The 25,402-nt window shown below is 42.9% G+C and overlaps 1 protein-coding gene across 1 annotated transcript in view; it reads left to right on the plus strand.

Annotated features, from left to right (window-relative positions):
- GGH (gamma-glutamyl hydrolase) overlaps nucleotides 1-25,402 on the plus strand; it is an 879,365-nt gene that overhangs the window by 506,204 nt on the left and 347,759 nt on the right. The window contains exon 4 of the mRNA XM_044067735.1: nucleotides 15,935-16,019. Coding sequence (XP_043923670.1) covers nucleotides 15,935-16,019 — 85 coding nt within the window. The remainder of the gene's footprint in view (nucleotides 1-15,934; nucleotides 16,020-25,402) is intronic.

Here is a 25,402-nt window from a genome sequence, read left to right on the forward strand (position 1 = left end):
CCCAGATCTCGTTTGCCGCTTCAGCTACGAGGTTGCGAGTTTACTGGCTCAGGTCGTATTATTATTTTTTTTTTGTAATTTTAGCTTAATATTTACCTTGTATTTTTAGTTCATTTAGATAGTCTTTCCCTCTTAGTGTAGTTAGACTGTGCATCCCCTAATTTATCCCACCTAGGAAACACGTTTTTTGTTAGAGAGTTTTCTCCCCCCGCCCCTTGTTTCTTCTCTTTAGCGGCTAACCCCTCCCCTTTTGTTTTTTATAGGAGTAGTGTTTAGCCTTATAGTATTTGTATTTTTTATTAAGAATAGTTGTTGTTGTTAAAGTGTGGTGATACTTTTTTTGTAATTATTATTGTTAGCTTAACTAGTGCGGGTGTGTGAGTTTTGTGCTGTGTGCCTTGTTTAAGCACTAGTTTAAATTTTTCTCTCTTTAGTATCCCCTTGCACTATGTCTAAGGATACTAAAGTTTCAGGTTTCAAGAAGTGTGACTCATGCTGTCAGAAGATGTCTCTGACAGACTGTCACACTTCGTGTGTGTATTGCTTGGGTTCCCTACACCCGCAGGACTCCTGCTCGGTCTGTCACGCCTTCAGCCCGAGAGTCCTGCAGGAGCGTAGGAACAAGCTAATTTTGAGAGGCTTACTTAAGTCTGAGGGATCCCGGAGAAGCCTCAGTCGGGGAAATCCTCAAAGCCCACCAAACCGTCGGCTCCCAGTTCGGAGCTGTTGCCGGGTGGAGCATCTTCCTCCTCTTCAGTTCTGGCTGGAGCCGACACCTCTAGGTCTCAATCGGCTCTGACTTTAATGTCGGAACCATCTTTGGGTCAAAAACGTTCAAGGTCCCCTTCCCTTGAATCGGTTCGTTCGGCTCCGAGGTCACCATTGCTTCAGTCTGAACGAAGCCATAGGTCCCACTCCTCTCGGTCCTCCAGGCTGTCTGATCATGACTTGGAGAGGGTGGTCAGTAGACTCCTTAAATCGCAGGCCCTGGCCCAAATGCTAACCAGCTCTTCTCAACAGACTGTGGCTGTCCCGGTGTCTTCAGCAATTCCTCCTCCGACTCCCCCTTTGTGTTCGGAGCCGGAGCTGGTTGGGGCTCGAATCTTGGAAACGTCGGAGCCGATACCGCACCTTTCGGCTCCTTTGTCGGCTCCGATCTCTTCATTGCTTCCATCCTTGGAGGGATCTAGGCACCGGGACTCCCTCATCGGCTCCGAGGGGGCGAGTGGCATCGGACCCTTGTCCAACCCCGTTCTCCCTCTCGGAACTTCGACGCAGGTGAGCTCAGCCCTGACATCGGCCTCGGAGCCATCCCTCTCGGTGCCGGCAGGGATCCTTGTCTCTCCGGAGTGGGGACCTTCTGCTCTGCCTGATAGGGGCGCCTTTGAGGTCATGAGGAGTGTGCTGACTCCTGAGTTGGCTCCTCAATCGGCCCCTTCGGCTCCTCCCCCTATGGTGCCTGCATCGGTCTCTGTCCACCCTCCTGACCCCAAGCGTGGAGAACAGACGCTGAAGGTTGCCCCATTGGGCATATCTTCCTCTTCCGAGGCCTCTCCTGATCTTTCAGAGGAGCCCCCTTGGAAGAGAAAATGTAAGAGGAATCATGTTGACTCCCCCGAGTCAGTCACGTCTGATACCGACTTGGAGGATTCGGAAGGGTCCCCTAGATCCTCCTCTGAGGATATCTCTTTTTCAGACATCCTAGAGATCCTTAAGCAGAGGGCGAACTGGACTGCCCATAACCCTTCTGAGGACGAGTCGGTATACCTGGACGCGTTTGGTTCTCGCCCTTCCACCTCCTGGGTGTCTCCACCCTTCGACCCGCTCATGGAAGTAGTGGCTCGAAGGGCATGGTCAGCCTCAGAGACAGTGGAACCAACTCCCCATAGGCCCACTAAGTTCATTACAGCCCCACCCAACAAACAATTTTTGGCAAAAGGTGTCCCCGTTGATGCCATGGTGGTGGCAGCAGCCACGAAGAAGGATTTGGCTGACCCTTCGGTGCCTGTCCACCCACCTAATAAAGAGTCTAGGACAATGGACAAGTACAGGAAGCGGATGTTTTCCTCAGCGACCTTTTCCATGCGGTCGCTGAAATATCTGTGCCACTTAACCCACCTTCAAAGGGATCTTCTCAAGGAGCTGGGTGATATCCTTCAGGATCCATCAGCTGTGGGGGCTCAAGATAAGATAAACTCCCAGCTGGCGACCCTTAACTCAATCGTCAACTCCTCCATTCGGCTCATTTCTTATGCAGCCGATGGGGCGAGTAGGGCCGCAGGTACAGGCGTGGCTTTGAGAAGACATGCCTGGATGCGGCTATGTAACTTTGCTGACCCCTTTAAGGCGTCCTTCACCAATACCCCCTTCGATGATTCGGCTCTGTTTGGACCACAGGTGAAGGATACCCTTACCAGGTGTGAGCAGAAAGGCAAGACTCTCTCTGCCGTGGGAGTCCATTTTTCTACTCCCTCTAGACCATACCCTAAAGGTCAGAAGAATGGGAAAATGTGGTTTCGGAAATCCCAGGGAGTCGTGCCTGACACACGTGGCGAGTTTCCTTCCAGGGGCAGAGGAGGGAACAATAATAGACGCCGCCCGAGGGGAAGAGGGGGGGTCTGCAAAATCAGGGTAGCAGGGAATCTTTCTCTGACAAACCCTTTCAGCACCCCTGAGGGGCTGCCCGACTGTCCACCTTCGGAGGCAGTCGGGGGAAGATTGTCACTGTACCCAGAAGCCTGGCAACTCCTCACAAGACAAATGGGTACAGTCTATCGTATCCAAGGGTTACAAAATCCCCTTTGTCCACACCCCTGTTCAAACAATCAAATCCCTTCCAGATGTTCCACCCTGTCTAAGGGAACAAGCAGTGCTAGAAATTTCAAAACTGCTAAAAAAAAGGGCCATCCAGCCAGTCCCAGCAGACCAGCAAGGATCTGGAATTTACTCCAAGTTCTTTTGGTACCAAAAATGACAGGGGACTGGAGACTCATTTTGGATCTCAGCAGGTTAAACAAATCTGTTCAATGAACGAAGTTCCTGGATGGTCACATTTCAGTCCATTCTACCCTTTTTGGGTCAGGACAATTGGATGTGCTCCATAGACCTTCAAGATGCGTACTACCATATCAAAATGGACAGGCGCTCCAGAAGGTTTCTCCGCTTCTGGCTGGGAGCCAGTCACTATCAGTTCAGAGCCCTGCCCTTTGATCTCACCACAACCCCCATGCACCAAATGCATGGCAGTGGTTATGGCTCACCTGAGACAGCGAGGATTCCAGGTGTTTCCATATCTAGACGACTGGCTTCTTACTGCTTCCACCAGGCATCAGCTACTATGAGCCAGGGATTATACCATCCAAACTTGTTCTGAACTAGGTGTATCAATAAATTTCGAAAAACCTGCATTGTCGCCTTGTCAGTCTATAACCTTTATAGGTGCAAGATTAAATACAAGAGATCTGTCTGCAAAACTTCTTCTAGACAGAGTGTCAGACATTTGCCGGCATGTGCAGGTCTTACTGCAGTGCAAGAGGATTCAGGCCAGATTTGTACTAAAAACGTTGGATGTTCATCGTGTTACCCTGCTGCAGTCATCACACTTGGGTTATCCTGCCATCAGGCGGTCTCTGTCGGCCCGAATTCCAAAGTCTTGGTCCGGCATCGGTTGCTGTTGCTTCTTCCCTGACGTTAGTGTGCCAGGGGTATATAAGAGGCATCAGATACCATTTTCTTGAGTCTTTCTTGTCGCGTGGTGCCCGAAGCAGAAGCAGTTTGCAAGTTCCGATCGGCCGACACCTGAGATTTTCGATTTGAATTTCAGTCCGAAGTCTTCAATAAAGCTAAGTACCCTGTTGGGGAACATTTTCTTGCCTCAGTCCGATGTCAGAAATAGTTAACAATTGCATTTCTTGTGGGAAGCAAATACCTCATAAGGACTTCCATTCCTATTGTATTCCTTGCCTAGGCCCAGACCACGACGTCACAGGTTGCTGGTTTTGCGCTAGGTTTAATAAACGCACTATCAAACACCGTTTTGACTTTGCACGGCATTACTTTGGTAGGAAATTTAATTATATCATGCCGTCGGAGCAGCCGACGACTGCAATTCATAACAAATGCAAGAATAAGGACAGGCAGCCTAGGAATAAGCCAGAACCCGAGGCCTCAGCTGGGCCTGTCGCCGGTTCTCCGGCTTTCAGTGAGGCGCCTACGCAGCCCGTGACGACTGCAGAGCTGGAACCCCAGACAGCTGCCGACTCCCAAGTGGAGTCTACTAGGCCGACGCAGCCATCTACCGACACTGGAGCAGAATTAGACACCGTTGCAGAGGAAACACCTTCGGTTGCAGAAGGTGTCTTCAGACCGACTACACTCACCATTAAATCTTATGCTAAGCTTAAAACTCCTTTAAAACCTAAGAAAACTGTTCATCAGTCTACAGGTCAAGGCCCCATGCCTAAGAAACAGATGCTTAAGATGGCTGAAGATTTAATTACCCTTATCAGGGGTTCCCATCCCCCTCCTGACAAAAGACCAAGACAAAAGGAGGATTACGCATCCTCTGACCAGGTTTCTCTCTCCTCAGATTCTTCTGAGGAACAGGATTACACTTTTCCACCTTATGAGGATTCTGGTGCTGAAGACTCTATTCCCTCAGCATCTCCCCCCTGAAGACTACTCCTTTGGGGAAACATTACATACCATGAGGGAACTTTTCCACTGGGAAGGCCAGGATTACTCAGATTCTAAGAAAAGGCTCCAAGAGTTCCTTTTATTACCCCAGCACAGACCTCTTGCTATCCCTCCTGTTTTAGATATTGTGGATGATGTCTACTTGGAGTCTAGTTTAAATCCAGACTCTCTACCTCCTGCTCCAGCCAAACCAGACAGATAGTACAGAGTACCTGACTCACACAAATTCCTTTATAAAATCCCTGTAGCTGACCCAGAAACCATATCCCAGGTTCTTAAGGGAGCAAAAGCTTCTATGGCTAAAAATCCTGTGCCCTCTGAAAGAGATTCCAGAGCCCTAGATAGATGAAAGAAAATATACACCTCTGCAACTCTGGCTATGAGAGCATTAAATTGCCAGTTTCACATGTTGAAATATCAACAATTCCTGATGTCGCCGTTAAAACAAAAAATGAGCACACATTCAGAACAGCCTGAATTCAAGGAAATGCAGGATCTGTTGCATGCAGCTGAACAGGTGGGCAAGCATACTTTACAATGCGGATTTGATTTACTGGAAGCTTCCTGTAGAGCAGCTGTTACTGGCTCTGTCATTCGTAGACATGCTTGGTTAAAAGAGCAAACCCTCCCTGACCATGTTAAAGCAAAATTATTAGATGCACCTTTACAACAGGATGTATTATTTGGTGTCAAAGCAGAAGATGTTTTAAAGAAAGTGGAGGATAAGGCTAAATCTATGCAAACAGTCAAGGATTTCTTGCAGGTACAACCCCCTCGCTTCAGCAGAAATTGGCCAACAAAACATTGGTCCTTTCCAGCTTCATTCAGATCACAGAGGGGCAAATACAGACGCCCAAGGGGCAGAGGTCAGTCACAGGGCCCTTACAAACCTCGCCAATGGGGTTCTGCTACCCAGAAAGGAGAAGACAGGCCCCAAGCTAGCAGAAGACAGACATAATGACTCTATCCTCAAACTACCAAGCAAATCTCCTGGCAACACCCTTGGGAGGAAAACTAGCATTTTTTGCAGACAACTGGCACATCATCACAAAAGACAAATGGGTTCTAAACATTGTCTCTCAAGGATACAGATTCCACTTTCATACCTTACCAAGGATCAAAGGAATGCCAAACCTGCCACCAAATCAATGGGCAGAGGCACAAAAACAAATTACAGCTCTCATGAACATGAGAGCCATTCAACAGGTACCTACACAGGAGCAAGGACAAGGATTTTACTCAAGGCTCGTCCTAGTTCCAAGAAAGGACAAAGCATGGAGACCCATTCTGGATCTTTCAATTCTGAACACCTATCTGCAAGTACCAAAATTCAAGATGCTAACACTACAGCAGCTTCTTCCCATGCTGGGCAAGAATGCTTGGCTAGTCACTTTGGACCGCAAGGAGGCATACCTGCATGTCCCTGTCAGACAAAATTGCAGAAGATACCTCCACTTCATTGCAGGTTCAATGCATTATCAATTCTCTGCACTGCCCTTTGGCTTATCTACTGCGCCCAGGGTCTTCACAAAATGCCTGGCACCAGTAATTGCATACTGCAGACTGAGGAATTCAAATATACCAATACCTGGACGACTGTCTTATTCAAGCAGAAAGCAAGGACATTCTTTTACAGCATCTGGCATTTGTCAAACACCTTCTAAGTTGCCTAGGGTACACAGTAAACGAAAAGAAATCAAAATTAGTGCCCTCACAAAACATAATATTCCCGGGTGCCAGCTTGAATACAACGGTCCAGATGGCTTATCTCATGCCAGACAAACAAAGACAGCTGATTCAATATTTCAAAATAATGGCAACAAAGACCCAACTCCCTGCAAGAAAAATTCTGCAGGCCTTGGGATTCATGGCATCTTGCATTCTACTAATACCATTTGCAAAACTGCATATGAGGAAAATACAGTGGTACCTGAAAAGTGTATGGACTCTGCACAGCCACAACCTGGAAACAGTGATTCCACTCATTCCCTGCCTTCAACAGGAGTTTCTCTGGTGGCACAGGCATGTCACCTCAACAAGGGGCCAGCTTTTCACCTTACCCAAAGCCAGGCAAACTATGACAACAGATGCATCGGACTATGCCTGGGGAGCACACATGGCAGGACAGTGCATTCGGGGCAAATGAACTACAGATCAGAGACACCTGCTTATCAATCAAAATGAAATGCTAGCAGTGCAGAATACCCTAAAAGCTTTCAAGGACCTTCTACCCCCACTACTAATAAGGACAGACAACACCACTGGTATGTGGTACATAAACAAGCAAGGGGGCACACATTCCTACCCTCTATGCAGGCAAGTAATGACCTTGTGGAACACTGCACTGTCTTACCAGGTTCAATTACAAGCACAATTCCTGCCAGGAAAGAAAAACACATTGGCAGACGACCTAAGCAGAAACATCATGGATCCACACGAGTGGAAGCTAGATCCACAAATGTTTGCAATGATAGCTCAGAAATGGGGATGCCAGACACAGATCTGTTTGCAAGCCCCCACAACCACCAACTTCAAAAATTTTGCACAAGGACCTTCCATCCACTAGCTTGGAAAGTGGACGTCCTCTCATTCAGTTGGAAAACATTAACAGTATATGCTTTCCCTCCACTGCCTTTTCTAGCAAAGGTACTCCTGAAAGTCAGATTAGAGAGGCCACAAATGATTCTTGTTGCACCAGACTGGCCACGCCAACATTGGTATCCAATTTTAAGGAATATGGCCCAGGGCCCACCATGGATTTTGCCACAAATTCCTCACCTGCTCACCCAGCGAGACCATCTGATTCTACACAGCCAGCTCAAGACTTTAAACCTGGCTGCATGACAAATTACCTAAACAACCAGCCAACACCTTTATCCAAAGCTGTTACGGATGTCATTCTGGAGGCCAGGAGGCCCAGCACCAGGAAAACCTATTCAGACAAATGGAAAAGATTTTGCGCCTGCCTAAATCCCCTGGAGCCGAACATTCCTCAGATTCTACAATATTTAACTGAGATGTTACACAAAGGACTTCCTTTTCATCTATTAAGATCCACGCCTCAGCAATTTCAGCTCATTACAGCACGGATCCTCCTTTATTTTCACATCCACTCCTAAGACAGTACCTCAGAGGGACTAAGAACTTAAGACCACCAAGGAGAGCTCCAACTCGTACTTGGGATCTAAACTTTGTCCTGGAAAAGCTTACACTGCCGCCCTTTGAACCAGCTTTTTCAACTGATTTAAAATTTCTTTCATGGAAAACTGCCCTACTACTAGCAATAACCTCAGCTAGAAGAGTCTCAGAGCTACAAGCACTAATGGCAGTGGAACCTTTCCTCATTTTTCATCAAGACAGAGTTTCTCTACGAACTAATCCTTCCTTTATGCCTAAGGTGGTATCCAGTGTGGCCCTAAACCAAACCATTCACTTGCCCACCTTCTTCCCAAATCCCCAGAACAAAGGAGAAAGACTCCTGCACTCTTTGGACATTCACAGGCAATTATGTTACTACTTGGATAAAACTAAGGCTTTCAGAAAAACTGACCAGCTCTTTGTAGCCTATGCTACAGGATCACAAGGAAAAGCTATCTCAAAACAGACCGTTTGTAAATGGATAGGACATTGCATACGTTTCTGCTACACACTTCATGGGAAAACAGTACCTGCTAACATTAGGTCCCACTCTACCAGGGCTACAGCTACATCAGCAGCCTTTCTCAGGGCAGTGCCAACCAAGGATATTCTGGAAGCTGCTACTTGGAGTTCAGTGCACACCTTCACCAAACACTATCACTTACCTCTTTACTCTAAGACTAGAGCTGGTTTTGCCACTGCAGTTTTGCAGGGCCTACTAGCTTCTTCTAACCCTGTTTGACTCCACCTCCCCTCCTTAGCTTTGGGATTCAACCCAAGTGAGATGACTGCATTAGGGTAATACGATGAACATAGTACAGTTTTGTACCTACCATAAATGTAGATGTTCGAGTGTTCACACTGCTGCAGTCCAGGTTATCATCCCCTCTGAACTAGCTGAACTTATCTCTACCACTTTATCCTATACTATCTCTGTCGTGTATTTGCTAGTACCTAAGAGTTATATAGCCATATGTGTGTATATATATATATCTATATATCTATATATCTCTCTCTCTCTCTATATATATATATATATATATATATATATATATATATATATATATTGCCTACCTTTTGGGGGCACCTGACATCTGGGGCAAGAAAAACTGAAGAAAATGGCGTTGGATGCCTCTTATATACCTCTGGCACACTGACGTCAGGGAAGAAGCGACAGCAACTGACGCCAGACCAAGACTTTGGAATTCAGGCCGACTGCGGGACCGCCTGACGGCAGGATAACCCAAGTGGGATGACTGCAGCAGGGTGAACACTCAAACATCTACATTTATGGTAGGTACAAAACTGTACTGTCTCATGGCAGCAACAATTATACTAGTTCCCCTGGCTCGTTTCCACATGCGGATTCTTCAGTGGATGCTTTTTACCCAATGGTCTTTTCAGTAACTGCCGATGTCTCACAAGATAATAATCACTCAATCATGCAAAGACCAGCTGGCTTGGTGGATGGTCTCCCCTCTATTACTCCAGGGCAGACCGTTTGTTCTTCCTCCTCCTCCTTTTGCCACAGTGACCACGGATGCCTCCCTGATCGGGTGGGATTTTCAGGGCAGGACTGTCCAAGGCACTTGGCAACCTCTAGAGTACCACCTGCACATAAACATCTTGGAGATGAGAGCGGTGCTTTTAGCGTTGCAAGCTCTTCGGGAGACTCTACCCACCGGGACCATTGCAATTCGAACAGACAATATGTCTGTAGTGTGGTACATCAACAAGCAGGGCGGAACCAAGTCCTATCCCTTATGTCGAGAAGCACACAGACTCTGGCAGTGGGCGATCTCCTCTCAACGGTTTCTGATAGCAACGCACATCCCCGGAAAGTCCAACGTCATAGCAGTCAGGCTAAACAGAACTATTCTCATGCCTGATGAGTGGTCTCTCAATCAGTCAGTATCGGACAAAATTTTCCGCAGATGGGGTCAACCTTGCTGCGACCTTTTCGCAACTCCTCTCAACAGCAAGTGCGACAATTTCTTCACTCTCTTCCCCATTCCCGATCACTACCCCAGAGACGCTCTAGTCCACGATTGGCCCCGGGGTCTTCTGTATGCATTCCCACCTTTTCCCTAATTCCCAAACTAATTCAGAAGGTGACCGCTTTGGGATCCAGGATGATCCTCATTGCCCTTTACTGACCTCAACAAATTTGGTTCCCTTTCCTGCATCGTCACCTGCTGGAGCAGCCTTGGAATCTGGACCCAGTGCCAGACCTGTTGGTCCATCAGTCGGGCGGGCTGCACCGATCCCTTCAGTCTCTCAACCTCACGGCTTGGTTGCTGCACTTCCAACCTTAGCAAAGCTTCCATATATTACTCAGCTGGTACGTGAAATCATCCTTTCTTCACACAAATCTACCACCAGGAAGACTTATGCTAGTAAGTGGAAACATTTCTCCTTCTGGGCAGAGGCTAGGAATATAGATCCCTTTTCAGCCCCGGTCCACCACGTTCTAGATTTTTTAGCAGAACTTTTTCAAGCTGGCTCCTCTTCTGCCACCATTAGGTTCCAGTTAGCTGCTATTGCAAATTTCCATGCTGGCCTATCAGAAACCAGCATCATGTCCAACAAACTTTGCAAGGCCTTTCTTAAAGGGACTTTTTTGCTTAGGTCCCCGGTCAGAGATCCCCCGCCTCAGTGGGATTTAAACTTGATATTAGCTTTCTTGATTCTTCCCCCTTTTGAGCCTGTGGCTTCCTGTTCCTTAAAATTACTGTCCTGGAAGACTCCCTTTTTAGGAGCCATCACTTCAGCTAGGAGAGTTTTGGAACTTCAAGCCCTCTGTATTCATCCTCCTTACCTTGTGTTTCATAAGGATAGAGTTTCACTTAGGACTAATCCTTCGTTTCTGCCCAAGATATCTTCTGAGACAAACCTGAATCAGGCTATTGATCTACCTGTCTTTTTTCCTAACTATTCGAACAAAGCGGAACAAAAGTTACACCAATTGGACGTTCATAGGCAATTACGTTTTTATTTGGATAGGACTAAGCAAACAAGAAAATCAGACCAACTGTTCCTGTCCTGTGCTGAGGGCAAACAGGGGCTGCCAGTTTCTAAAGTAACCTTATTCAGGTCGTTATCCTTTATTATTACTTTGATTTATCAACTGAGACATAAAGAACTCCCTACTAAACCTAAGGGTCATTCCACCAGAGCGTTAGCTACTTTGGTAGCTTTTCAAGGAAGACTACCAATGGAATCTATTTGTGCTGCAGCCACATGGGCCACTCCTCATACTTTCATTTCACATTATAAGCTGGATATGGCCTCTAGAAGTAGAGCTGATTTTGGTTCCACTGAGCTCAAGAGTCTGTTCCGATGAGCCACCCAGGACTGAGGTGCTAGGGACGCTGTCCCAACCAGCAAGAATGAAGGCAAGATAGACAACTTAACATTAAGAAGTTATGTACCTACCATAACGTTCCATGTTAGTTGTCTTCTTCTCGCCTTCTTTCTTGTGTCCCACCCTCCATCCCCCTAGCCTGGACAGACTGAGAAGAGTCCCTTTTTGAGGCCTTCTTCCTCTGGCAAATTCTTATCTGGGTTACGTCCTTCCTCTATTTTACTACTTTAAGTAAACCTTGTAGTTTGGACGGGTGTCCTTGGAATTTTTCTGAGGTGTTAGCTCTGCCAAACGAGATCTGGGTATCTAGCGCCAAGCATTGTGGGATAAGGGGGAAGCCTTGAGCCAGTAAATAGCTCTCGAGCTTTAGTAAATGGCCGAGTCGGAGCCGAGGATCGGCTCCAAACCCAACCAGCAAGAAAGAAGGCGAGAAGAAGACAACTAACATGGAACGTTATGGTAGGTACATAACTTCTTATTCTTACTCATGGCTAAATCTTCATGTAAAGATACTAATACTTTAGCAAGAAGTTAGGTGCTGCATCTGGGCCTGGGGGTTTTCCACTTATGAGCTTTTTTTTTTTTAACTTTGTTTCAATCTGTCTGGCCATTACTTCATCCCATTTCATATCCTGTACATTTGAACTTCTTATTCTTTCTTTTACTTCTATCTATTCAATATATTTGTGTTCCACAGGATCTTCATGGATATTTCTCCAAAATGCATCTATCTATTCTTTTTTTGCTGGTGTTTCAGTTCATTTTGCATTGTTTCCCAATTCTCTGTAAAACATTTTTGGGCCATCAATACATTTCTTATTTTATATTTTTCATTTATATTTCTCTGCATATCTTCTAAGATTTTCTGCCTGTGCTGATAGTTTTAGTTTATTATTTGTGATAGTGCACAATAGATCCTGATGTGTTCTGCTACTAGGCATTGCTTTTATCATATCTTTCTGAGTATTTTTATCTTTTCCCTCTTCTATACTGTTTTAGCAGTGACACTTCTAGTCTTAATTGCTTTATAGTTCTTTGTTCGATGCTTACATGATGGCATTTGATTTCTCCCCTTCTTTTCCCTTACTGCCCGGTGTTTTTGTAGTAAGACTTTATCTGTTATTAATTTAGCTGCTTAGTAATGTATCCTATTTAATTCTGTTATATCACATGAATCTCTGTGAACTGCCCTAACTACTGTGTTCATTTGTTTTATCAAACCTCTAACTTTTTGGGTTTTATTGACTTTCTGTAGTTAATTTCTTTCATTGATCTTAAAATGCATGTCCATCTCTGTTAAATCAAGTAGATCTTCTCTTAGATAATTTTCTTCTAAAATGGCAACACATTCTTAGTTCTCCATTTCCTGTGGACATTCTACAGAAAGTTCCAGATCATCTCCTTGTGCCACATTCTCTTCAGTTTCATCCTGTGTCATCCGTTGCTCTTTCATATGAGAACTCACTGGCCTATCACTCCAGAATAACTGTGTCAGAGTTGCCACAATTTTCTGTTCTTTCCCTTGCTGTACAACTCCAACTGAACTTTTGTACTGGTTTTGTATGGAAGGCTCCAAGGTATCTTCATATGGTAACTGATCAGATGTTTCCCGCTATACTGTTTTCTCCTTAATTTGGAGATCTGATTTACTAATCTTTTGTTCTGTGTAATTTTTTTTGTGATCTTATTTTTTTGTATTGTGAAATTTTCCACATCTGGATGCCTTTGCCTGTATTTCTCTTTGAATATCTTTGCTACTGCTTTTTTTGTATTGATTAATTTGGCTTTCTCCTTTGTGTAAATATTGCACCATATCAGATCTCTTTCTTTCTTATGTCCATTTTTCTTTTTTATATCTTTCAAGAATCTCTAGATTTTCTTCTTTATATTTTTGCACATCTTCAGTTGCTTCTCTTTCTAAGTGGCCCAAGGATTCTTGGTCTGCATAATATTTTGCATAAGTCTGTTGTGTTAATGAACACACATTTTTATTTGAAGCTTCTGACAATTTTTATTGTGCAGGTATTTTTCTTTACTCCAATTTCTCTCTCAGTCTTTTTGTATATCTTTGATCTAGAATTTTGGACTTCTTGCATAACAGTAACATACATAGTCCACTCTATAATCTTTATGGCTCTTCTGACCTATTAGTTTTTGTGATTTTATGGACTACTGTTTCCTTCTACAATAAGTGGGCCATCCTCTCTCTTAGCCTGGTCTAACCCCATTGTAGGAATGTTTCTGTGTCTTGTGGATTCTACACTGTCATTTTTTCCAGTCCTGGCACCACTGTGCCTACCAGAGTTGAGCACTTTTTAAATCCTGGGTGTTGTACACCCAGCTATCTTTTTTATTTGTTAACCTACTTCTGTCCATGATATATGCTATATAAACTACAGTCTGCGTCAGTGTCATCTTGGTGAGATTTTGTGAAAAATGGGTCTACCTCTTGAAGGTACTTACCAAAATTTGAGGATGAATTCAGTTCCAGCAATACTACTCTCCTTTGCTTGCTGATTTATCGTCTCTCCTTTTGTAACCCTATCATCTTTCCATTTGGACTGGGAGAATCGATTGCTGTCCTCTGAGATTCTACCTGCTTCCTGATCTCCTCTGACTGTCATGGAGAGTGAGCCGAGCAAGTCTGAGAAGGAACTTCCTTTCTTTCAGTTGTATCCTTGGTGTCATCCTTTCATTCACTAGTAGATTGTGTGATGGTTGGTCATCCTAAGTTCTCATCTTCCCATTAAACTGATAGCTTTATTCTTTGGTTTATCTTTCATTTCATCACTTCAGTCCAGTGCAGTGCCTGAAATGTGCTACCTTTGCTGCCATCCAGTGATCAGTCTTTTTAATTCCTTCTTCTGTTTTTCATGAAAAAGACCCCAAGATGCTCAGATTCTCCACTTGTGGTAGCTACTTGTTGCTTACCTGCAAGTAATACTCTGTTTTCCAGAAAATATACACAGATTCTGATTTTGAGGTGTTAATTTTAATCCCATTGACTTCATACTTCACAGTGAAGCACCACTCCAAACCATTTCAGAGTTTTCACTTTAGTCCAGAAAGATAACACATTCTGCAGGCAATAAAGGTGCAGCTTTTTTTTCTCTCAGACTAGATATTCTACACACACAAGCTGCACCTATATATTTAGTCTCTAAAAATCATGAACAAGAAGGGAAACAGGGCACTATTTTATTACAGTATGTGCCAGCCTGAGCACATTCAACTTAATGGCAAGAATGTCTACCACTCCTGCACTGCACCTGCCAAGACTTAATGGCTCACTGTGGTACCCTAGGGCCCACATAGTTGTATGCCTTTTCTGTCTCTACAAAACATATGTAGGCCGTACTGCCAAACTACCATGATCCCTCCAATGTCAGTTCGAGGACGAAGAGTTTATACACATTACACTTCTGGGATAGACTCTGCATTGCATTTTTTTGAATAAGGGTCTGTGTTTTTCCAGCACCCTGGTGAAAGCTTTTCCATTCCTGGTTTTCTAGTCAAGGATACTGTTCATGCCATCTACTTAATATTCAGCCTTGTTAGCCATGACACTTCAACTGTTTTGTTGCTTCCAACATTTCTGAATAGATGCTCTCCAGTGCTGCTGTCATCCACTCCTGCAGTAGTTGTACCTCTCACTGGTATCTTCAAACAGGGTCATCATTTCTTTATACTTACTGCCAACAGTTTATGCAGTGCCCTTCACACTCTCCTAAGTCAGTGGATGATTTGCCAGAACTTCTTTGTGGCCATCCAAAGGCCATGCATTGTGACCACTTGGCCTCTTATTACTTTTCCCATACCTGTTCCTTCACTTGGTGAATGCTTCAGCTGCCACCATTCTGCCTTATCACCTTTTAGACAAATTTGGAGATCCTTCCCCCACTCTCAACTGCTTGGATATCACCTTCTTGCCACGGCTCTTCGCCTCCATGTTAAACTGCTGAGGTTTTGAACAGGGTCCATTCTTACTGCACATCCCTAGCTTTTCCCAGTGTATGGCAGAAGGTCTTCCTGAATATCAAGTTAAACTCCTTCCAGAAATCATCATCATCATCCAGATTCTAAGAACCACTCAATACATAGTCTGGTTCCCAGGATTACTCCAGCTACTGTCCCCAACCGCTTGATCCATCTTAACCAAATGGTGATCAGTTGACAACTTAGTATTTGTCTTGACTTGAAATTTCCTGATCATTGGCCTCGGGTATTACATAGCTATATAGTCACAACTGTGCTAAAATACATAAGAATTATTTATTCTTTTAATTTTGGTAAACTGTACATATAAGTGTACTTATGCTACACTTAATAGGTAATATTAGTATAGTGATGAAACTCTTGTTGGTGTGGAAAACCACATCATTTATCTGTATTTGCCCCTAAATTATCAGTGGGTTTATAAATATGTATACAGCCTTTAATCTTTATCTCCTGATGACATGTATTCAAAAATAAACTAACTGCTGTTTATAGGTATTGCTGGAGGTAGTAATGAATGTAATGATTTTTATGCTACTTTCCTTGTCTTCTCAAAGACCAAAAAATTTTGCAAAACAACTTTATTTATTTTAGCTCTCAGTTGTAAGCAATTCTGACTCAATAGCAGAGGTGGTAAGTAACTGTGGGTGGAAGCTTTTGAAACCAGCAGAAAGATGCTACATTGATCATTGTATTGCTTTCCTTTAATTCTTACTAAGCAGTCAGTATCATCTTTTATAGGATACTCATTCCTGGAGGAGGTGTTGATCTTCAGACATCAGAATATGCCAGATTGGCTCGGATATTTTATAGTCTTGCACTAAAGGTAGGTATGGAAACATATTAAAAAGAATACTTAACTTGTTGATCTGTATTTATGTAAGCCTCTTATTCAGTAACTTTTTAAACTGTTCATTTTGTTTTCTAGTGGGTAGACTAGAACAAACATGTGCTTATGACCTAAATGTTCATCATTCTCAGTACTGCAGAAGCCTTTGTCTGTTTGGGTTGTATCCTGCTCACGATACAACAACCAGCCAGCTTCCCAAAGCTTTAGCTCCCTCCCACACCTACACACTGCTGATTTTGAAGGGAAATCGGTACTCGAAGTGTGGACAACTTCAATACTTTCTAGCCACCTCAAGATAAAGCAGTTCTGAGATTTCACAGGAGCCGGCAATGGGCTTCCAACTTCATTTCTGGCAGACAAATCCTCATAAGAGGACCTTTCCACACAAAAATTATTCTCCTTTTAAGAAAATATATATTGTATTACTTTACTAAAAGTGGTATTTCCCTTAAAGGAAAATGGTATATCTTATATTGCCCTTTTTATTCTTCCACGCTGGTGGGTCTTGAAACTGACATCGGATCCGACTCGTTTTTTTCCAGACTTAGGCTCCGAGTCTGAAGCGCCTCTCTCTTTCCATAATGCACCACACCTTTTCTAACCCCCCAGATCTTGTTTGCCATGATTTGCATGCAGACGTGGTTCCGGAGTCTCAGGACTGTTTGTTGTTGGAGCTAAGTTTTCAGAAAAGTTTTCTGTTTTTTAATTATCCAAGATGTATACATACACACACACACACACACACACACACACACACACACACACACACACACATATCTGTAGCTGTATCTATCTATATCTATCTTTATTTATTTATTTATTTTACATTTGTTAACTGGGAAATTCCGACTGGACCAGGTCCATTTTCAGAGGAGACCCGGGGAGAAAAGCTCCAACATCAAGTTATACAAATACAGTACATCCAGCATAATACACAAAACAAGTTACATCATGTATGCTGAGTTAATAAAAACACTCCAGGTAAAAGAGGATATAGAACATGGGTAAAAAGACAATGTCAGTCATACATTGATAAGAAAAGAAAATATATCAAGTAAGATTCTAAGTTAAAAGTACCCTTTCAGATGACCAACCCTACAGGGGATCAGAGCTCCAGCATGTAATCAGAGAGGAATTTGGGGAGTTAATAGTAGTATGGGTAGGGTTATGTGACACAAGGGTATAACCAGGTAGTAAGAAGGTGCGATTTGAGGAAGTTTTTGAATATGGATGTGGAGGGGGCAGTGGACACGGATAGGGGAAGAGAGTTCCAATTTCTGGCAATGGTGTGGGAGTAGAGCACTTTCCCTGCATTATTGTTAGCCTTAGTGATGGAGAGGAGAGATTTTTCACTGGATCTTAGGTACCGGTTTGCAGTATAGACAGTAAGTAGGTTGGATAATGAGGTTTTTTTTTTTCAGGATATTTGAGAATATTGTAGGCTGTGCCCAGCTGGTGATAATTAAGTAGCTGTGGTAGCTCAAGCCATTTTAGTTCTTTTAGTGCAGCACAGTGATGGGTTCTATAAGTTGAGTTAGTAGCAAACTTGGCTATTTTATTGTAGCATGATTCTAGGTTGTCTAGGTCACATTGTCTGATTTGGGTAAAGAGTGGTGCTGCATATAATAGAGTTGAGAGGAGGTGGCTTTGTGCAAGAATGACTCTTGCTTTTTGTGAGAGAAAGGACTTATGCCTGTATAGGGAGCCTAGTTTTTTGTGTACTAGTTTTATGGTATGTGAGATGTGAACATCAAAGTGGAGATTATTGTCTATTTCAATGCCCAGAAGTTTGGTGTGGTTAGAAGGGGAGATGGTGGTGCCGTCCTTAGATGTTATGGTAAAGGAGAGGGTTTTTTTTTTATCTATTAGGGGTAAATAGTAGCAGTTTTGTCTTTTTGGGATTTAGAATTAGTTGGATACCCGATATCCATTTTTCTACTGAGATAAAGGTATCTTGAGTGAGTGTATGTAGGGTGGTGGGAGATAAGGCGGAGCAGATTAGGGTTGAAGTATCCCCATATTGTATGAGTGTGGCATGTTGTGTAGAGCATTTGAGGTTATTTGTGAAAGAGAGAACAATAGCGGGCCCAGTATAGAGCCCTGTGGGACTCCTATGGTGGTTGGAAGTTGTGTAGACAGAGTTCCTTTCCACTGGACTGATTGTTGCTTGTCAGACAAGTAGCTTCTGAACCATGCTATAGTAGAGGAGGTGAAGGATAATGATGTTGGTGAGTCTAGTAGAATGGAGTGGGAGACCATATCAAATGCTTTTGAGAGGTCTAGGAAAATGGCTGATACATATTTATTATCATTCCTGTGAAGGTTTATATAATTAGTGAAGGATAGAAGGGCTGTGGTAGTGCTGTGATGTGGACGGAAACCATGTTGTGTGGTAGATAGTAGATTGTGTGTGTTAAGAAAAGTCATCACTTGCAACTGGATGCATTTCTCAAGAATTTTGGATAAGGGGCAAAGGATGGCAATAGGTCGGTAGTTGGAGAATTCATAAGAATTACCTCCTTTATGGAGAGGAATGATGTGAGATACTTTCCAGAGTTTGAGTATGTAGGATTCTAGTATGGAGCGGTTGATAAGGATGGAGACCGGATATGATAGGGCGTCACTAGCCATTTTTAGGTATGCAGCAGGCATGTTATCAGCTGCTAGTGTGGTTGGCTTTAGTTTTAGGAGGAGTTTTTTGATAGTTGAGGTGGGCACTGGTGATAGGCTGAAAGAGGGGGTGTTGTGGGATAGGTTAGGTTGTGACTGAGGTAGACTGTTTTTAGTTATTTGACTGGACAGGGCTAAGATGGATTTAGTAAAATGGTTATTAAACTGAGAATCTATGTCTTGGGTATTGTTAGTAGAGATGGTGCTGGAGTTGTGGTTTTGCTTGGCTTTAGTAGGGAGTTAATAGCATGCCAGAATTTTTGTGGACTATTTGAGTATTTCCTTTGGGCGCTAAGAAAATAGTTTTGTTTGTTTATTTTGGATTCAGCCTTGGCCTTGTTTCTAAGCTGTTGATAGTATTGTCTGGAGCTAGGGGTTTTGTCAGTTTTCCAGGCTTTATCTGTAGCTTTCAGTAAGGCTCTGGTGTCCCTATTTAGCCAGGGTGTGTAGTTGGCTTTAACTCTGATCTTTCTGACACACACACACACACACACACACACACACACACACACACACACACACACACACACACACACACACACACACACATTGTTTTTTGTTTTCTTCCCCTTCCTTGTTAGAATCTTGAGGGCGTTGGGGACCTTAGACCTCTTCTCTCCCTTCCTTTTGGGTTTATATTATATCCTCGAAAGTTATCCGCGGTGGTACAGCATTAGCATTGTTACCTCACAGCAAGAGGTTCTCCTGTTCGATTCTCGGCTGGAGTGCATTCTTTGTGGAGTCTGCATGTCCTCCCTGTGGTCCAGTGGCTTCCGAAAGACATGAGTGAATGGATGTGCCTTCGCTGAAGGCTGGGCATTGGGCTGGCAACTCGGCACCATAAAAATCGACTGCCAGTCATTAGCGGACCGGGGTTCCGCTGTGGTGACCCCTAACCGGGAAAAGCCGAAAAGACAAACAAACAACATTATATCGTCGAAAGTTGTAAACCGTGAATGCTGTCTACAGCAAAAATTGCTGTACAGTGAAATGTAAATAGTGAGATTGCACTACAGGGAAAATTTCCCCTTTCCTCACTGTACTGCGATCTCGGAGTTGGTATGTATAATTAGTGGGGGGTGCAGCCCCCTCAGTAGCAGATTCGCTGCACGGCATTTTCGCTGTAGATAGTGTTCGCTGTTTACAGCTTTCGAGGATATAATATAGACCCCCTTCCTTTCATGGCATTGGCACTCCTTTTCCTGTTCTTTAAAGGAAAAAAAAAGTCTTTGTAGTATTTTAGGGTTATTGCTTTTCTCTTGTTGTGGTGGTGATTGTTGTAGTAGTATTGTCTAAGGAAGAATAGACTTCAAAAATGATCAATACACAGCAGGTTCAGGTTAAGGCACTTTAATCTTGCAGCAAGGAGACAAAAACGTGCTAACTAAAATCAGGAAGTAAGTCCATCTTTATACACTTTCTAACAAGACATTGCCTACCAAGCTGACAGATCACAAGTTTTAACATCATCATTTCATAGCAGCTGTTTGTCCATGATTTTCTGCTTGCACTATCAATTTTATGAAAAACTTCCTAAGAAAAACAACGTGGCCTTGGTGACCACCGGTTAGATACAGCTTTCCCACTATGTTATGTTACCATTCAAGGTACTATAGCTAATTCGAGCACAAAGCAAGTACAGATTCTTCAAGCAGTCTTTTGTTTCATGTATCTCTTCTTTTCCGTAGCTGTGCATGTTCTCATAACACGAACAGAGCTGATTGTACATATTCAATCATATTATAGAAAACAGTATTGTTCTATTCATACATTTTCCTGACCTAGCAGATAATCACCTGCTTCTCAGTACATTTCCAAAAGGCATAAACATGAATTTTGCTGTGCTAACAAATACTAGGTCAGGGTGCATCTTGCAGTTTCAGAAAGCATACTGTGGTTTGAAAAATCATCTTATAATTTCATACAGAATTAAGCTGTACATAAAATAGAATGAAATGTGTTAACTCTTTTAGCTTCTAATAAGCACTAAACATACATATTAATACATATTTCTCTAACATTTCTCCCCTGTTAATACTTTTTATTCTATTTTCAAAAGCATAAACAGTTTGCTTCTTCTCCTAACCTCTTCCAGTTTGGATTTGCAATTAAGAGAGTCATTCAGTTTAAACTTATGAAAGAATTTCAGTTTTCAACAACTCTTTAATTTCAGTACTTTGATACAAAGTCTCAGAAATTGATGTGTCTATAAAATCTTTGATTAACTTTTTCATGCAGGGAATACCACAACAAATGCATGCTCCTAATAGGAGTAATCCCACAGAAATGGCAATCAGGATGTTCATTAGGATGGAACCCCACCCCCCAAACAAATTCTGGAAAAAGTCCATCAGAGGGTTTGGGCCTGGTTTGGTCATGGTCGACACTTGATGGATCACCTCAATATGGTTGTTTACCTCATGCTGGTTGTCAGGAATATACGAACAGCATTCTTTGATTAAAGCGCACGTACCACCTCTCACCGCTAGGGTGAGGTCAAGAGCCATGCGGTTTTGAAGCACCACAGTTCTCATAGCATTTTAGTTCATCAGTCACTAATTCGAGAGCAGAAAAAGTTGCATTGCTCATAACTTCAAGAAGTTTGGACAGTTTTCTCAGCTCCCAAATCGATTTCACTGCGCCATATGCAGGGGCTATGCCTGCCCATGATATAATAGTGTCACTCAAGTCCATGTGTGTCAGTTTATCTTTGTTTTGGTTTCTCCACCCTGCTTCGATTCGTCCCACTGGATTCTCGGGTATTTTGATTGGACTTCCAGGTTTACTGCTGACCTCTCTGACGTTTCGAAATTTTCCTTGAGGCAAAGCTGCAGTGTGTCGTATGGCCAGGACCAGGTAACCCAAAAAACAACTGCCGGACCAATTCTCAGGTAGCCATTTGTATGGCTTTTTCCCACAAACAAAATAACAATTCTCTACTTTAGTATTGATATATGCCTGCCCTGCATGAAACATTTTCTTGTCAATAATAGAAAGTTGCTTCAAAAGAACAGGATTATGTCGTATTTCACTAACAGTTCTCCATTTTCTCAAGGTATGAGTCATAGTTTGCATCACAGATAGTTTCTGCCTTATTAGCCTTAATATAACATTTATAAGAAACAGTCAAATTACAATAGCTCCAACCCACCTGAATAGTGTCATTTTTATAAAAACATACAATTCCTTTTTGTGTAACAGGTAGGTACAATGCTATTTTGTCTTGTGATTTCACAGGTGTAGTATCAAAAATCAAGTTTTCCCAGGTCTCATTGACCCTTAGGGGGACAGCAGTCATTAATAATCCCCCGTTGGTATAGCTGTGCAAATCCAGCAGTTCGAAACATTAAAAGTCTCAGCATACACATATTTAATTGCTTGGTAAGTGTTAAAGTTTGGATGCCAGTCTGAGTAATGCATCACGTTTGTTCAGTTCAACTCGTGTGGCTGAAAAAAGGAAAGGCCACAGCAAAAGGATCATTGTTATCAGTATGGCTAACAGGATGATCATGCAATTTTTCTGAGGTTGTTCTGCATCCCTGTTTACTCTATACCTGGTTATTTTGTTCTCGTTGTATAACAGTAACAAGGTTTTTGTCCAGTTCAAAGTTCTTAACTAATTTACAGTGTGTCAGATGAATCCAGGACGCTCGCTCTGCGATCTTGACTGCAGTGGGTGTTGACAGTAGCACTTGGTACGGCCCTTCCCACTTTGGAGAACTCCAATTTCGTTTCTTCACAACCTTCACCCAGACTCACATGCCTGAGACTACTGCTGCTTCCGATGGTCTGGCTTATTCTTTATCTGAAACAGAATTTAACTGCAGAAGTTTGTTATTCAAAAATCGCCTCATATACTCTGCCAGTGAACTGTCAGCCTCCTGGTCTGCAGGCATGAGAGGTTTCCACTGAGGTGTATAATATGCCCTCCCAAACAGTATTTCAAAAGGAGTTAATCCTTTTGCATTTGGAGCAGTTCTCATGCTAAACAGTGCCAGGGGCAGACAGTGCACCCAGTTCTTTTGTGTCTCACTAATCAATTTCCTAAGCTTATTTTTCAGTACTCCATTATGCCTCTCTACTAATCCTATATTGAGGGTGGTATGCACAATAGTTTTTCAAAGAAATCCCGAAATAACGGCTCAATTGTTGTATGGTTTGATTTACAAAGTGTGTGCCATTGTCACTATAGATCTTTTCCGGTATGCCAAATCTAGGAATAATTTCTTTAACAAGGACTTTTGCAACAGTAGCTGCATCTGGATTTTTGGTCGGAAAAGCTTCCACCCATTTGGAAAACGTATCTATAATGACAAGACAGTACTTTTTACTTTCGCATTTGTTTAGTTCTATGAAATCCATACAGATAGTATGGAACGGATAGGGTGGTGTAGGGAAACTCCCTTGCTTAGGCTTCAGTGCCTCCTGTGCATGATGCCTATTACAAACATGGCATGCTGCGCAACAATTTTTTGTGTAGTTTGTAAATCCATACATTGTAAACACTCGATTCACTAACCGTACCATCCCCCCTGTTGAGACATGGCACTGCCCGTGGCTCAACAAAGCTGCATATCTAAACAAGTTAGATGGTAAAATTGGTTTTCTTTCTTTGGAGATGTACAGCCCTTTCTCAAGAATTGCTCCTCGTTTTATCCATTTTTGTTTTTCTGCATTTGTAGCAAGTGTCTGCATTGTTTTTAACATTTCTAAATCTAAAATCTCAGATGGTTGTAATTCCTCACTCAGAAGAAATACTTCTGAGGCTGAAGCTGCCTGCTTCTCAGCTGTATCAGCTCTCGCATTACCTTTTGAAATCCTATCCTGTTGTTTGGTATGAGCTACGCATTTACAAATAGCTACTTTCTGAGGTAACTGAATAGATTCTAACAAATCTAAAATAAATTATGCATGGTTAATTGGTTTACCAGTAGATGTTATCATTCCTCTATTTTTCCACTGCTGCGCAAAAACATGTACAGTAGAAAAAGCGTACTGACTGTCAGTAAAAATGTTCACACGTTTATCCTTTGCCAAGGTACATGCCCTTGTTAAAGCAATCAATTCTGCTGCTTGTGTAGATAAGTTGTGTGGTAAAGACTTTGCTTCTGAAATCTCAGTATCAGAAACTACTGCATACCCCACTAGATTCTGTCCTGTAGGACCCCTTCTACACGAGCCGTCCACATAGTGTGTCACCTCGGCATCATCCAAGGGAACATCCGTGAGATCTTTTCTAGGCAGTGCCTTTTGCTCAGTCTCCTGCAGGCAGCAGTGTGGTTTGCCATCTACAGGGATTGGGAGCATGGTTGATGGGTTCAAAGTTGTGCATCGTTCAATTGTTATATGAGGTTGGCTCAACAGTATAGTCATACAGGAAAGATGTCTAGCAGGAGAAAGATATGCTACTTTTTCTTGCAGTAAAATAATCGCGACTGCATGAGGCACTCTCAATGTGAGAAGGTGGAACAACACTACTCAGGCTGAAGCCTGCACTGCCATTGCAGCTGTGACTACTGCTTGTACACAGTGGGGCAAGGATCACGCCACTGGGTCTAGCTGTGATGAATAGTAAGCTATGGGGCATTGTTTGTCCCCATGTTGCTGTGTTAACACTGATGTCATATAGCCCTGCTGACAATCTACAGTTTGGAAAAATCGTTTTTGATAGTTTGGTAATCCTAAAACTAATGAGGATGCTATCAGTTGTTTCAATTTGCAGAAAGCTGATTCTGCTTCTGGTGTCCATTGTAATGAATCTTGTGCTGCCATCGGCTTCTTGAATATTAAGTTGGTCAGTGGAGCAGATTCCAAGGCATAGTTTGGAATCCAACTCCGACAAAAATTAGTCGTACCTAGGAAGGACATCATTTCCTTCTTGGTAGTCGGTTTGGGTGCTTGTAATATTGCTGTTTTTCTGTCTTCATCTAATATTCTGCCTTCTTTGGATACTACATATCCCAGATATTTAACCTGTTTTTTCCAAAGTTGCAGTTTGTTTTTATTGACTTTGTGTCCTTAAGTGGCTAGAAATTATAGTAATGCTATGGTATCTTCTCTGCATTCTTGCTGGGTGGGGGCTGCCAGCAGAATGTCGTCTACATAAAGTAAAATCTGGCTGCCTTTCGGTGGGATAAATCCCAAGTTACTTGCCATTTCCTGTGCGAATATTGTTGGACTCTCACAATATCCCTGTGGTAGTCGCGTGTAAGTATACCTTTTCCCCTGAAATGTAAATGCAAACCAATGTTGGCTGTCAGGGTGTATCGGTATTGAGAAAAACGCATTGCTAATGTCTACCACATAAAAATAGTTTTGTTGAGGTTTCAAATCATTTAATAAGGTGTGTGGATCTGACACTGTAGGTGCTCTAGGTATAACTGCGTCATTTACAGCTTGTAAATCTTGGACCATACGCCATTCTCCATTTGCTTTCCTAACAGGAAATAAGGGTGTATTACATGGCGAATCGGGAGATTGTATCAATACTCCTTCCTTAAGTAAGGCTGCTATTGGTCCTACTTCTGCATCCTTTCTTAAGGGATACTGTCTCTTTTGGGGTCTAAATGCTGACTTTGGCATGATAGTGACTGGTTCTGCTGTACCAATAAGTCCTACATCTGATTTCCCTGTTGACCAGAGAGTCTCTGGTCTGCCTCATAAGGCTTTTTCCTCTTCCTCTAGTAAGA

This window comes from Protopterus annectens, chromosome 1.part0 (genome assembly GCF_019279795.1).
Source record: "Protopterus annectens isolate FY-2018-M chromosome 1.part0, PAN1.0, whole genome shotgun sequence".
Lineage (NCBI taxonomy): Eukaryota > Metazoa > Chordata > Ceratodontiformes > Protopteridae > Protopterus > Protopterus annectens.